General features: G+C 38.5%; 2 protein-coding genes across 5 annotated transcripts; both read right to left on the reverse strand.

The window, feature by feature from the left end:
- Positions 1–1,190: 1,190 nt before the first annotated feature.
- On the reverse strand, positions 1,191–4,136 carry LOC116255456 (pentatricopeptide repeat-containing protein At1g62350-like). 2 transcript variants are annotated; one of them, XM_031631285.2, is made up of 3 exons: positions 3,529–4,136; positions 2,176–2,249; positions 1,191–1,708 (listed from the first exon to the last, which is right to left on the reverse strand). In XM_031631285.2, the coding sequence occupies exons 1-3, from the start codon at positions 3,827–3,829 to the stop codon at positions 1,301–1,303; spliced, it is 783 nt and encodes a 260-aa protein (XP_031487145.1). In that variant the 5' UTR covers positions 3,830–4,136; the 3' UTR covers positions 1,191–1,300. The 2 variants fall into 2 exon arrangements, with proteins under 2 accessions (XP_031487145.1, XP_031487144.1); XM_031631284.2 differs by lacking the exon at positions 2,176–2,249 and having other exon boundaries at positions 3,529–4,129.
- Positions 4,137–4,817: 681 nt separating this feature from the next.
- On the reverse strand, positions 4,818–12,949 carry LOC116255455 (UDP-glucuronic acid decarboxylase 5-like). Of its 3 annotated transcripts, none has more exons than XM_031631280.2 (13): positions 12,679–12,949; positions 11,948–12,053; positions 10,821–10,907; positions 9,935–10,022; positions 8,964–9,055; positions 8,427–8,491; positions 8,002–8,090; positions 7,208–7,285; positions 7,020–7,113; positions 6,435–6,501; positions 6,272–6,335; positions 5,897–5,937; positions 4,818–5,248 (listed from the first exon to the last, which is right to left on the reverse strand). In XM_031631280.2, the coding sequence occupies exons 2-13, from the start codon at positions 12,041–12,043 to the stop codon at positions 5,066–5,068; spliced, it is 1,044 nt and encodes a 347-aa protein (XP_031487140.1). In that variant the 5' UTR covers positions 12,044–12,053; positions 12,679–12,949; the 3' UTR covers positions 4,818–5,065. The 3 variants fall into 3 exon arrangements, with proteins under 3 accessions (XP_031487140.1, XP_031487141.1, XP_031487142.1); XM_031631281.2 differs by having other exon boundaries at positions 12,571–12,949; XM_031631282.2 differs by lacking the exon at positions 12,679–12,949 and adding an exon at positions 12,518–12,641.
- Between the last annotated feature and the right edge of the window lie 2,382 nt (positions 12,950–15,331).

Consider the following 15,331-nt stretch of genomic DNA (forward strand, 5'->3'; position numbering starts at 1 on the left):
AAATTTTCAGTGTTGGAGGCGGGATCTGATCGAACGGCTGGGAGCATCGATCCGTGTCGTTGAATGTCCTTTCCGTCTGACCGTTGATCTAAGGCCATCGATGGCTGACAGCGCTGCTTTCTGTTGTAGGTGGGATTAGGGTGCCATCGTTGGCGCCGGAGAGAGTGTATGTGTGTGCGCGCACGCGCTGCCACGCCCTCTCAAAGATTAAACATGTTATTCCGTGTATGTTATTAAGTTACACGATCATACCCTGGCAAAATTATGAAGGGACCAACACGAGCTTAGTTGGGTTAAGTTCAATCAGCTCAACTAATGAAACCTCACCTCGATCTTGACTCGAAAATAGCTTGATGAAGCAGCTTAAGTTCAATGAATATATTAAATTCAACTCGATACAAGCTTGTTTAAATATAATTGATATTCATTATTGTTTAGTTCGAGTTCTGTTCAATTAAAGCTCAGACTTAATTAAGGCTCGACAATCTCAACTAAGACTCAAGCTCAACTCCTTAAGCAAATGATTCGACTTATTGTTCATCCCTATATGATCAAAGTTGAACCATTTTACTAAAAAATACGACGAGGAGAGTTTGCTTACTTTAACTTTTTTATATCAAAATATTAAATATAAATGAATTATGTAAATAAAAAGGCTCGTGAAAAATCAAAAGTTGTATCAAAGGCAGGTGATTTGCACAATATTATGAACTTATTTAAGCTCGTACAGGTTGATTTTGATGATATTAGGGGCATTTATGCTCAATGCGGTTTTTCTTAAAAGAACATTTTAAAAAGAAAACACTGCATTATCCATCATTTGGGCCGGGCTTGGGCTAGGCCCAACTCTATATATATTATAATAATTATATATATATATTTCTAGTTTTTTATTATAAATATCATATTTGTATATTAAATATAAATTATTTTATTTTATTTTATTTAAAATGGGGTCGGGTTTGGGCCTTGATGATCGGATGCACATGACAACGGCAATGAAGAGCCTTGCAAGTTACAAGGCGTTAAGGAAGGTATTGCTCTTGAAGATCGGCAAATTTCCAGTTTGTTCGTATATCCCGTCTGACGTATAAAACTACATTAGCCCCACGTTATATTTGGTGACTTATCACGTAAAATTTCCATGGTTCTTAAATAATTTTGAACAAAAACTATCAACAAGGCTCAGCTAAATAAATGTCGGCTGGTTTTTGGGTGCATTGCTGTCTAGTTTTCAAGCTTATGGGTACACAGAAAAAACAAAATTTACAAAGAACAGGTGCAAAGTAGAATCCATTATCTAATTGAGAGTGGGATTTTTCCTTCTCGTTTTTACATTCCTCAAGAATTCTTCTCCTTCCTCAAGATTTTCTACTGCATCATTCTCTACTTCCTTTATTGCGGCCACCTCACCGAGCCTCTGTAAATTCCTTACTAATATCGTAAATGTTAACTCATTGGGTCTGCACCCAGCCTCTTTCATCATTCTGTACATATCCATGGCTTTGTCGACCTTATCAACTAGCATGTATGCAGCCAGCATCTCTGTGTATATCCTAGTTTCAGGTTGCAAGCCTTCCTCTTGCAGCTGCAAAAAGTAATACTCAGCCTTCTCAATCAACCTGTTCCTTCCTAACATGTATATCATGTCGAAGTAGAACGAAGCTTCCGGCCTATACCAGATCTCTTTACGTGCATAGTCGAAGACCTGTCACAAAATGAAGGAACTTTGCATGCTTAGTAATGGGCTGGAAATGACATTCAGCAGAAGCAACAATAACACTTCTAACAGATAACATAATATCATTCTCGAAAGAAGAAAGAGAGAGGGGAACACCATTCTTCAGTCATATAACACAAAGCAAGAACAAAATTAACATGGCAATATACGCATATTCTAAATCATGAGCTCAATGTCCAGCACAATTTGTTTAAAAAAAAAAAATTGTGATTAAACAGTTCATGCTAATCAGTTGACATGGACATGGTTGACTGTGAATTCGAACTGATGGTCATATTTCACAGGAATGTAACATCTCATTCATTCACAAATCATATCTTGCTTTACCAAGAGACTGGAGATGGCATAGTGGTAAAGGTCATAACCACTAGGCAAGCAGTCAGAGGTTGGAGTCCCATGGCGATCACCCCACTTAACCCAGAGCGGGTCCTTACCTTGGTATGAAGGAAGCTGCATAGTTTTTGCACACTTGGATGCCCAACCATTATCTTGACTGGTGATGTGGTTTCTGCATGTAAAATTTAAAAAAGGTTTAATAGCCTTCCTCCATGACCGACAAGAGGAAATGGCTAACAGCAAAAAACCTCTTTGTTCTATTTGTTCGATCCTAAGCAAATTATAAAGATGCTAGATAGTGTTGTATGGCCATAACTTTTCCTATGGTTGCAGAAGGTGTTCCAGGTATGAAGAAATTGAACTACTTTTGCCACATAAAGTGAACAAAATGATTTGCCATGATTTGCCTACAGTGAATTTTGCTTCTTCCTGCATACAAAATGCTCAATCTTAGCCGTTAACAGCACATCGATAATGAAAATGGAAAGGTTTAGCTAGAAAGGATAAGCCCTTTTGAAGATTGGAGAGAAAGAATGGAAGATATGGCTCCTCACCTGATCTCAAGCAGCTTGTTTTTCCTTGCATATTTTCAGTAAGAAATAAACCTCTGACACACTAAGTCAGAGAGCTTATGAGAGTTGTTGTCCCCCGGGTGTAGCTCAGAGGCTTATTCGAGGATCATACATACTTTTCAAGAATAAAGGTATTTCAAGTGCTTCCAGCACAAATAAATCATCTTCAAGACGGTTAAGCAAGCTGATCGAAAAGCAAAGATGACAATTCGTTGTCTCGTTACGGTCCAATATTAGAATTGGTTGCACCTGCATCTGTATGTGAGAAACACTTGTCTACCCCTGTCGAAGACGAGTATTAAAAACACGTCTAATTTTGATTAACTAGTGGCAGTTTTCCCCGCATCTAATGTGTTCAACAACAGAAGCCACATTTATAAAAGAAGACTACTTCAGATCAATGAAATGCAAAGGGCAACTCAATTGGCTCACATAATTTGATTTAGGTAATTGACACAATAACTTAGGTGTGCTTGCGATGCGTCACCAACAAGAAATATGTAGCAGACTTCAGCACAAATAACAGTAAGGGTAGAATTCAAAAGCCCCTAACTTTCTATGGCTATCTATCTCGTTGTGCAGCACGCAGTTCACACAAATTCTACCCATCTTACGTCCTTTATACTATTTATTTCCCCAGAGACGTCCTAAAATCCGAACTATCGCACTGCTTCTGTTCAGTAGCTAAGACCATGTGTTTTTGAGACCCTTACCCTCTTTCGTGAAGAGGAAGACGAAGACGTCCGACGTTGTTGGTGCCATCGATTCCAAACGCCAACAATAGCTATCCTTGTCTATGGTCATCCCATTTGACGAAACAAAAAAACTAAAACGAACACGATGAAAGTAAGAAAGAGAACGAAGGGGAGGAGAACCGACCTTGATGGCGAGGTCGCAGCAGTCGGTGCGCTGGAGGTGGGCGAGGAGGGCGAGCAGGTCGGGCTTTAGAAGCCTGGAGACGGAGGTGACCATGACCCTGGCCACCGCCTCCTCCCCCTTGGCCAGCCGCAGGGAGGAAGAGGCCTGCTTCGCCTCCGAGCTCATGTCCTCCTTCGTCCTCCACAGCGGCTTCTTGCTCAGCCCCTTGTCCCTCAGGCTGCACACGAACGCCACAGCCCTCGTCCGGCCACTCAAAGTGACAATGCCATTTCCGCCATTGGCAGGTCCTCTTCTGCAGCATCTGCCTCTACAACTGGATTGTTGTATGTCCCACACCGCAGCTAGACGGATGCCCGTGTGGAGGAGACACGCAGCCACCATCTTCCCTTTTCCGATTTAGAAAAAGAATCCCCACAAAAAAAATTTCAAAAGCTCTCCGATTTTGAGCGCATGGGGGAAGCTTGAAGAATGAGATTCGTCGGGGTCATGTCCGGAGGAAGAGAACGGCAATATGCAAGCCAAAGACGGCTTCCGATTTATCCTGATCTTCGTCTAAAATAACGGCGGTTTCCTACCATTACTTTACCATGCTCGTCATAGTCTTCTGAAGTGTACCGTGATGCTCGCATTTTTCTGGGAAGCTGTCTCGTCCAGTATTAACGTTATCTCGGTTTCGCCGAGTATTCTCTTTTTGAAATTTTAACTAATTTTAATTATTCTTTAGTTATAAATATTAAAAAGAAAACAGGCCGATTCATCCAATTTTTATGGATCCATGGGCCTCGTTCATCTATGTAATATTCAGCAAATGATACGACTCCTGTACTCGGATCCACAAGTTTAGTTTGGTATTAGTATAATATGCAAAAGTAGGGCTGAAAATCCGTTGGTTACGTACAAGGCATTTTGACAGTGCAAAAGTAGGGATTGAGAGCCCACCTGACCAAGCACAGGTCTTGGAAAAGACCGCACCCAAGTTAAAGGACCATATCGCTCGCCTAGCGACATAAAGCTCTATGCTAGTACCCCATTTCTAAGGCCTATGCCTGCTTTGGCTTCTACATGAGAATAGGGGACTGTTGAGTTCAACCATGTTGGCCCTTATATAAGTAAACATTGCCTTTTACAAATCCAATCACATCAGTCAATATAAAATGGTCATAAGTTTTTTAAAAAATTGTAAACTTCTAACAATTGAAATTTTTAGATTTTTTATTCTTATATTTTCATAGATTTTGCACCGACCTATACAGCTAAATTCATGAAAAACAGCTTAAATCACCAAAGAATAAGCGGAAAGGCATAAATTGGGAATATATGTCTGCGTACATTCCAAGCACGCCTATTTAAAAACCTTATCGGAAAAGGAATAACGAGTCTATTATTCCATACATCAAAATTTTGAGCAGCACGTGAATTAAAATGACCCAAATCCATGACATGAGAATGCAGATTGCATCCTTCTGAAATCTCAAACCCTAGCTTTTGCTGGCCCATGCACTAAAAAGTAAGAATCCCCACAGCCAGAACCTTGCCATCATTTTTTGGGGATTGAGAGCCTTTGCCTGAAATCCTCTTCCATTAGCGGAAGACCCTCCCGCAGTTTAACAGTGGGCTCCCAACCAAGCAAGGTTGTTGCCTTCGTGATGTCCGGCTTCCGCTGACGAGGGTCGTCCGGTGTGTTCTCGACAATCTTCACTTTGGTTGACGGATCAATCAACTGGAAATGAAAATAGAAGGCGACAATATAATCAATGAAAGTTGGACAAGTTGTGCCTGACAAATCATAATACATAGAAGAATAGTACGCATTAGCATATTCAGATTTTGACGTGAAAAATGACCATCCCTCATGAGCTTGCCATTACATATGGATGAAATAGCATACTCAGGCGTATTAAAAGACGATGAATTACGGCTGGCGTTGGACCATGCAAAGGATGCCATGCACCATATATGGATTTGGCTGGTCCAATGTATATGGCCATGATGGCCGATTGGCAGTCCAAGCAGGCACTGGCCATTTTGAAAGCATCTGAACTTATAGATGAAGCAGAATGTCTAATCTATGCATTGAAAAAGAAATAATTGAAACCCAATGTGTACATGTGATTCTATGGCTCCCCCAATTTTAATCAATATAAAACCGTTCATTTTGATCTCTTATAAAATCCAATTTACTCGTCCATTTTCACGATTCTTTTATGCCTGTAGATTTGGACAAACCAGCCAGAAAATGGCCTCACCAGCACTCCGTATACACTCCAGTGCATTGATACTGTGAACCAAAGTAAACCACCCGCTCCCAGAAATGGGAAACCAGATTACATGGAAAAACTTATTTGTACAGTAAAATAGCACAGCCTACCTCCTTCACCGTTTCAGCAAGCTCCAACATTGTGAACTCACCTGCAAAGCAGGAATCACATAACAAAGAATCAAAAGCATGCCAAAAGGGAAAAACGAAATCAATTAAGCTTAAATTAGTGACAATAACAACTGCAATTCACTGACGCTTCGATAATTTCCAAAAGAACAAATATACTATAACTTATATAGAATACTGTGACCAATACGAAGGATAGAGAATTGACCTAACGTTTGACAAGCAACAGAAAAATTATGGCTTTGAATATTAAGTTTCATAGTATTCATACCAGCCATATAGTGTAATGAAATTTTACAAATTTAATTAACTGAAGTTGAATTTTGGATAATACAAGCTGAGTGTTGAATATGTAACCTGGATTGCCAAGGTTAATCGGCCCAGTATGTTCTCCTTCCATAAGTCGTATAAGTCCATCAACCTTCAATCAAACAATAGAAAAAATTCTAGTGTCATTGGGACCATCTGAAAATACTGTTGTTATCTTCAGAAAGATAGAATGCTAAATAAACTCACATACCATGTCTGACACATAGCAGAAGCTTCGTGTTTGTGTCCCTGGAGCTTGCACTGTTAATGGCTCACCCCTATGTTCAGATACCGCCATAAAAATCTCCATCAGTGTACAATCCAGTTCATTTTCTCACCTCAAACTTGTGATAGATACACCCTCAGAACTTTCATTATTAACTTCCCATGTGACATCAAATAACTCATGGAAACATTAAATGAGTGACAAGGATCCCCAAACAGACAACACCAATTGAAAAACAAACTCTTGAATGATTACAAATCCTTATCATCAGAGATATTAAATGAAACTTGAATCAACATTTGAAGAACTTTTGCAGAAAATCCTAATACTAAATATAAAAAGAAACTTCAACCAACTTGAATTTAAAACAGAAAATTTGAAAACAAGAGTTCAGGAGAAATGTTTGTTGGAGATTTCATCGATAGCAAGTAGACTAATTGGCAGAACTGATCATGCAAGATATTGTAAATCTATAACGAGTATCAAAACATAGAAAATTCATAATGGGTATGCATATCTACATATAAGAATATAAAAATTACTACATGCAACGATGCAAGTAGAATCTACCTAAGAGCTTGAGCTATGAAATTGCTGACAACACGGCCATCATCAATGTTCATTCTAGGGCCATAAGTGTTGAAGATCCTCGCAATACGAATTTCTGAGAACATATATCAAATGCATAGTACCTTCAGAAACAAATATGTAGGCACTAACCAATGTAGCTTGCAAATAGCCTGCCAGATATATTTTACCAATGCCATGTTGCCTGTGGTAATCAAACATCAAAGTCTCAGCAACACGTTTCCCCTCATCATAGCAACTTCTAACACCTGCAATCCATAAAAGGTAACATAAATGATGGCAACACTTGCAATTCTTAAGCATTGAATGCACGCAACCTAAAAATGGATCAGTTCAAGGTTAGCCAAGTTCCAGACTAGGGTTTACAAAAGAGTGCAAGCCTTCCAATGGTTCAGATCCTGGACTAAGCGATGCTCATTGCAGGACTTGAAATATGTGGTCATTGACTACAGAAGACAAAAGCAACAGCAATAAAAGATGCAGGAATATTACTGTGACACATGCTTAAGCTATTGCACAATAAGTTGTTCAATGACTACGATGCAACCAAAATGACACTTCAATAGCCAGAAACTCGCTGGGGCTACAGACAAATCAGAACACGCAAAATATGCAGACTCCACCAGTTGTGAGATCGCCATATTGCTTGGATATAATTTCAAAACTTCGGCCTATACCCCAGCAGAAAAGTAACACCATGTTGCATTCACTCAATTGGGCTTGTTAAAAAACTATCCAGCAGCATCACATAGTTTCTCAAGTCCACCATATCACATTAACTAATAAATGAAAAATAAACTGAACAGCTAAACCACCATGAACCAGAGGATAAAGGCAATTCAAAAATATTTCATTTATAATGTATGTCTGTTTTTTGTTTGTGAACCCTATATGCTCTAATAGCTCATTACGCAGGCATAAAAAACAATCTCACACTGAAAAATCATTTGAAAGGAAGACTTACCAATTGGATTGACGTTACCCCAGTACTCTTCTTTTTGAGGATGCTCAAGAGGATCACCATACACTTCCGAAGTTGATGTAAGCAATATCCTAGGAAAAGAGGAAAAATATAATTAAGACAGCTACATCATCTGAGATGTAAATAGCTGATGTTGAGGAGTTTGAAGATCATTCAGAAAAGGAAAATCCTTTCCAACTTCCAATCTTTTACTTTATCCCTCCAGCTTAGACATATAGACATGTTTTTCCAAAAGGACTTCAAGCTTGGTTAGCAATTAGCATAGTTTTGTATGGCATGATGAGTCAAAATCATTTCAAAACAGTTATTTGGACCTATCTAAAGACCTGAGCAACGAAAGTGCTGTCTGAGTGTGTGACTGCACAAGGCATGCATACAGTTAGAGAGCGAGATGGCGAGAGAGAGACCTTGCTCCGACCCGCTTGGCAAGTCCTAGCATATTCAATGTTCCAATCACGTTCGTCTTTATAGTCTGTAAAGATGTCAGTCCAATTAGATTGGAAAGAAAAAAACTGCAAACTAGGCATGTGAGTAAGCAACATCTTTCCCAGCAAAAGAGTAGTGCATACATGAAGTCAAAAAATCAGCTGCTCAGACTATATCATCCTCTTATGCATGGAATGGAATTGATCATTGGAATGGCAGTCTTGAATAGAAACAGCATGACAAGAAAATGGACTGAACAACCAGGCATAAACCATGCAATTTTCATTCACAATGACATGTACAAGTGGCACAAACTCATTTTCTCTATTTCAAGTAGTTGTTTAGAGAGGCAGCCATTAGCTTGGAGGCGCCCTTCAGGTGAACATCGTAGCAGCAATCCACCAGAAAGCAAGTTATATGAGTAGGTTTAGAATCTAAAGTAGTCAATCAGAAATAAATACAAAAAGTGAAACCACAAAAAAGAAGGCACTAAATGGAATTTAAACTGTTATACTTGCCTTTACAGGGTTGTATTTGTAAAAAATTGGAGAGGCTGGGCATGCGAGATGGTATATTTGATCAACTTCTACTAATAGAGGTTCTGTGACGTCTGCAGTGAAACAAATGGAGACATCAAAATGCAAGACGATAAACTATAAGAAAGATCTTAAGTCAATATCAAAGTTATTACTCAGAAAATAAAATCGGGACTATTAAGAACTGGAAATTCAAAGGGCAAATTATAAGTTTGTTTATTTTAATAATAAAACAGATTCAATCAGTATCACATTGCAGGAAACAAGATCATACAAAAATTAGCTTTAAACTCTAAACTGAAAAAGGATCTCCTCCATGTTTTGTAAATAAGGAGGTTATATGTTTTTGCAGACCAGCCTAAACTTCTACATGTTGCACTGCCTATACAAAAATAAAAAAAATCTGCTCCTCCAGCTTCTTTGACTCACATGGATAGGCACCAACAATATAGATCAGAAACCTCTGTTAACAAAACTCCAAATTCAATTCTGGAAGCTACACATTTACCAAAAGCTTGAAGTCCGTTAAAGGCTACAAAGTTGATCCAAGTGGCAGAATCAACTACCTAGAGAATCAAAGCTTTGGAACCAGTAATCTAAAACAAATTCCATGCTACCCAATACTTCTGAAACCATGTACTTATTATGTTTGACATACAATCACTTAAAATAGACAAATTCTTGGAACTGCCACAAGATGAACACCTCAAGTTATGTATCATATTCACATGTTTCTTAGATTCTCATTTCTCTCGTAGATTATCAAGTTCAAGTTTCTTCCCTTTACTTAAAAGCGGATAAGGGCAATGAAATACCATACCTTCAACATGATATGCACAATCTACTTTAAGAGAAGAGGGAAAGAGGAAAGCCATAATTTCCTTAAAAAAAACTCAAAAACATAAAACAAACATAAAATCAGCTCCTACGTAGAAAAGAACATAAAAAATTACCATGTCGGATAAGCTCAAAGTTTGGATGACCAATCCATTTTCTAAGATTGTCCTTTGAACCAGTGAAGAAATTATCAGCAACAATTACCTGGGTAACAGAAGCTTTTGTCAGAGAGTCATCTAACAGAACAAAACAGAGAGAAACCTTGTAATTTAAAGAAAATTTGATGTGTTACAAGGAAAAATTGGCATTAAAGTGTGTCAGAAGATAAAAAGGAAGAATTAGTGCTGCAAGTTGGCTTCGTCAAGCAGATGCACAAATAACCAAGAAAAGGAAAAGGAAAACCTAGCAATACTGAAGAAGTTTCAAATGCAACCACTGCAAAAAATTTTGGGAACAAACTTCGTAAATATAAATACCTAAGTGACAAAAATGACAAGAAAACACAGCTATTTTAGAACAATTGAATAAAAGGTTTGCTAAACCACAGAAAGCTCCCTTTCCATGGCCCTTTTCATCCCTGAAACTGAATAATAACAGCAGTTACCTGATTGCTGGAAAAAGTAAGTCGGTACTTCCAAATTATTAGGTACTTCCAAATTATTAGATCAAGCCTTACTGGAAATGGGCACTAATCCCAGTGCGATTAACATCAGTGCACATTGGCCCACATAGGCTGATGCACATTGGATCAGCGGAAGTCAAAATGATAAGGGACCTGACACAGTCCTCTTAGAATATTAACCGATATATCAGCCACTACTGTCCCATATTAATAAAGTAGTAAAATAGAGCAAGTTTTACTTAATTTAGTATGGACAATACAGCCGAAAACAGGCCACCGATGCACACCAATATTTTATAATTCTGATAAAACCAATATAACATGATAAAAGATTCTTAAACAATGGTATAAATGGAGAATAAAAGAGAACAATTAATTACCTCATTTTTATCATTTTCCATCAGTTTATCTACAAGGTGAGAGCCAATAAATCCAGCCCCGCCAGTCACCAAAATTCGCAATTTAGGCTGCCATTATTAGTTAAGTGACATTAAGAAAAGACTGAGCAAGAAAAAAAGAATGTTCAGAAAATGTTGCTAAATGGTCCCACCACCAATTTCTACAGACTTCACAATAATCTAGGACAAGCAAATTCTGGGGAAGTTCCCGAAAGTAACTACTGTGAATCCTCACTCTGCATTTGTGGCCTACCTCCTACTGATGCATGAATACAGTACATGCATGATAGAGAAGTGTAACAATAATGCAATCACTGGGAACTGGAAAGGATAATTTTTTTTTCCAACTTTATAATTGAAAGAAAAACACAAAAAAAATAACTCTTCATTGTACAGACATAGTGAAATTGGAGGCATAAATATGCAATTCATGAGGATGGACTTCCATATGCAAATGGAACCAAGGTTAGGCATAAATTGCTGCCAAACTCATTCGATTAAACAAATTTTTCATTAGTGACTTTGCTTGAGATATGGTAAAAATAAAGCGTGACAATACCTCGACACGGTGTTATTCAGATCAGAAAACGTGATATACTAAAGACTACAACAATTACACTGAGTGCAACGTTGAACAAATCAGACTCCTGCAAGCATGAAGAGGAAATCGATAGACAGCTCAAAAAGGTTTTCTACAACATATTCTGTCCTAGAACTCAAGAAAACAGCAAAAAGCGGTATCAAATTTTAAATGAACTCATAATTAACTATCCAATATTGATTCAAGAAAAACTGTAACAAATTTTACCAACAACTAGTTTGGAAGTCCAAATGTCCTATTGATGCCTCCGGTTCAAAGCAAATCTAAACGTAGAACAACGGTTTTAGCAGAAAGAAATTGCTCGTGAAATCAGCATCATGATCACCAGGCAGACAACATCCATGCTTCCATTACCAAGGAAAATATAAATGAACAAACAAAATGCAGAAACTTCTGTGCCAGTGAAGAGCTAAATTTCAGTCCATCATGCAACATTACCGTACATGAATCTAAATCACCAGAAAGAAGATGAAAAAAAAAACCGAAGCAGATCGTAAAATGTCTGTACCTGACAAAATTTGGAACTGCGCAAAGGAGATGGCATGGGAGGTGGCCTTGAAGCGGTTTGATGCGAAGAATTGTTTTCAATACCATTGGCAGCCATTGCCAAAAATCTGTCAAATAACAGACAGATCTATACTTCAACTTCAGAATTAAGAAAAGAAGAACCACCGAACTCGCGAAAACTAAAATAAGGAAACACCGCCAGACGACATCCGGTCGGACCTCACCTAACCGACCAGAGAAAGCCAAGCTACATCAAAAGCAAGCTGTTGTTAAACAATCAAACGTAATCCAAAAATACCAGATTCAAACCTCAATTTCCCATTCCCGAACTCGAATCTCACGCAAAACTCCAAAAAAGAAAGTTCACAAGACACGAATACCCCATCAAATCCGATCACGTTTATTATGCATCGGATCGAAACCAGAAAAAGACAAAAAGAAAATGCCAGACTCCAAAAAAGGAAAACAGAAAAGCATACAATAATTCAAACTCGATCAGACAAAGAACACTTCATAACTTAAACAAAGAACAGCTAAAACTCATCACGAACACAAACAGAACTCGACTCACAGAGCGACACCAGCCACTCAGAAGACGAAACCGACCGGTATTCCGAAACTCACCGACGCAGATTGTAAAACCAACAGAAACCCGATCACAGATCTGAAAATAATGCGGAACTCTAGATCTGTGATTCTGTGAAGACAGACGTCAGACCATTAATAACCCACCTATTTACCAACTAAAGTAGACAGGCTCCAATCTTCTGATTGAAGCAAGGACGATACAACAAGGCCACCAAGATCCACCGAACACTCCGCCTTTTATACGATTGCTTCACAAGGAACCAATTGCAATTCACGCAACAAAATCTCCGAAGCCCCTAAATTCGTGAAATGTGGTAAAAAAGAATGAGATCTCTTGGATAAACATTAAAAGCAGAGTTAACTTCACCGTGTAGAGATTTAAGAAAAATGGATTGAAAAAAACGCGGGGGAGAGTCGGACGGGACACGTGGGTGGCAGCTCTGTTTAGCATGGGCGTTTATTCGGTTCTTATATAACTGAATCAAAATCCGATCCGAACGAGGTTCAAATAATTTAGCTTCTTACCGGATCCGTCAAGAAATAACAGTATTACTACCATATCATATTCATGAAACACTTTTTACAAAGTTTTAAGAATCTTTCCTATTTTTTAGGGCAGATTCATGGGATAGTGACAACTATGTAACTATTATCAAACAACTCCTAACACTTTGTTACTTACTGTTTTATGAACATGAATGAATACTTTGATAGCATCGGGTTTGAGATGCTCATGATTTAAGAACTGTGGATTTAAGATCAGACCCTCATTCATAATCTTTGATACAAACTTTTCTCAATGCAAGAGGTAAAATAAACATCAGTAAATTTTAGGTCAGACCTAAGATACTTAGTTTAATGAACCATAGGTTTTACCATGAATCATCTGTCACATCAAGAAGAACATATCTAGTAGTCAAATGAATCTGTTATAATTCATATGGTAAAAAACTATTCTGATTGCCAAACAGCCTCTTAAAAAATGTTATTTACCCTAGGGATGCATAAAAAACTCACTGGCCAGTTTAGATCTTGAAACTGACGTGGATTGGTCTTATTACGGCAGGTAGAGCCACAAAACCCACCAAATTTTCCGTCGTTTCATTTGGTGCATATAATAGGAAAAGGTAACATCTTGACAGAAAAAGTTCAGGTTTGAATGTGGCGCTTTCGGAACATCGCTTAACCTGTCGTTTTCACATTTTTAAAAGGAATAAATTTTTTTGAAAAGAACTTATTTGCAGAGACACCAAGCTCGTTACTACTTTTTTATTTCATGTTTTTAGAATAATTAGAAAAGCCCGTGAGAATTTTGATTTCTATGTACTGCATTGAATGAAAACCGACTACATTCACTCTCTCGAAAATGAAAATGGCTTACAAATTACAAAACTATTAAAAATCTTGAATCCGACCTCAGTTAGTCAGATTCAGCAAAAGAAAAAGGAATCCAGGCAGTTAAAGTATTTCTAAATAGATCTGCTGGATGCTGCGGATTCAGACAGTAAAAGTACGAGTGAAATCAAATCCAGAAGTAGAAAAACTGAGATCTCAAGTCCGTATATCATCTGTTTGCATCCTTATACATGCGTCTTTGTTCCTGCGTGGATCTTGGTCGACCAGTTTCTTAGATTATCACAAGCTTTGGTAACTCAAAGAATCTTTTTTCATGGCGAAACATCAAATCCTACACCCAGCATGACAGTGTTCGCAGCTTTGGACCTCAGGAGCACGCGGTGGTTTCAGTTACCACGACTCTCGAGCAGTGGAGCCAGCCCAGATCTAATGTAGGCACCACATAAATTTTTTTTCAGTCACCGCAGTAGCCAACATCAGCCTCTCCCATGGATCTCCACCGTTGGGACTGTGGAAACTGACGAATTCGCTTCTGGAAATTCTCCCATGATTACTGTTCCGACATCCTGCTCCCTTTTCCCAACCGTCAGCCTGATTCTAAGAATTAAGCTTCGATCTACAACCATCAATGGGGGCCACTTGTTGATTGAACCCCAACTTCCTAAACAGAGAAACTGCAAATTTGGGGTGTTTGTGTGAGATAATGGCGACGAACAACCATCAGAGGTGGGCAGTTTGTTACTAGTGGTATCCCAGTGGCTCTGTGCCGGGGCTGTGGGGAGAGGTGGTAGTTGGCTTGCGCGAGATCGGGAGACGGGCTAGACCGGCCACTTGAACTACCAGCCGACTGGGCCATTCAACGAAACAGGCCAGCCTGCAGCCTACCGGTAACATGTTGGTGGGAATGGTGAAATATGTGGGCCGCTTTGATTGCTTTAAGCCGAAGATGGTGTTTTAATGGCTGAAAAAATTAAACGTTTCTGGAAAAAATCGTCGAGCATGGCAAGAAGAAAGATACAGGAAAATTTTGCTTGCTTTTTTTCTTTTTTTCACTCCATTACAATATGGAAAGGGTGAAAATTTTATAAACGCATATTTTTGGGGTTGACGTACAAACAGGTAAAATTTCAGTAGTCCAGTGGCCAAAAGAATAACGTTAAGCCGGAAGTTCTTGCAAACGAAAAAAATAAAAGAAAAGTAGTCCGTACCTTTTAGAGAACAGACCCTTTATTCGAACAGGGGTGAAATTTTACTAAAAGCTTTATCCATGCGTGACTTAACAGGTGAAATCTTGCTGAAGACATGCGGATTTTTAAATCCGAATTCAACCTTTGGTAAAAGATCTGACCATTTTCAGTCAACATGAGAAAAAAGAAGAAGAAAAGATTACGAATATTTGCCAACCAAAAAAGATTTGAATCCAATCTATCCGTCCGCTTGG

The sequence above is a fragment of the Nymphaea colorata genome, chromosome 6 (assembly GCF_008831285.2).
Source record: "Nymphaea colorata isolate Beijing-Zhang1983 chromosome 6, ASM883128v2, whole genome shotgun sequence".
Taxonomy (NCBI): Eukaryota; Viridiplantae; Streptophyta; class Magnoliopsida; order Nymphaeales; family Nymphaeaceae; genus Nymphaea; species Nymphaea colorata.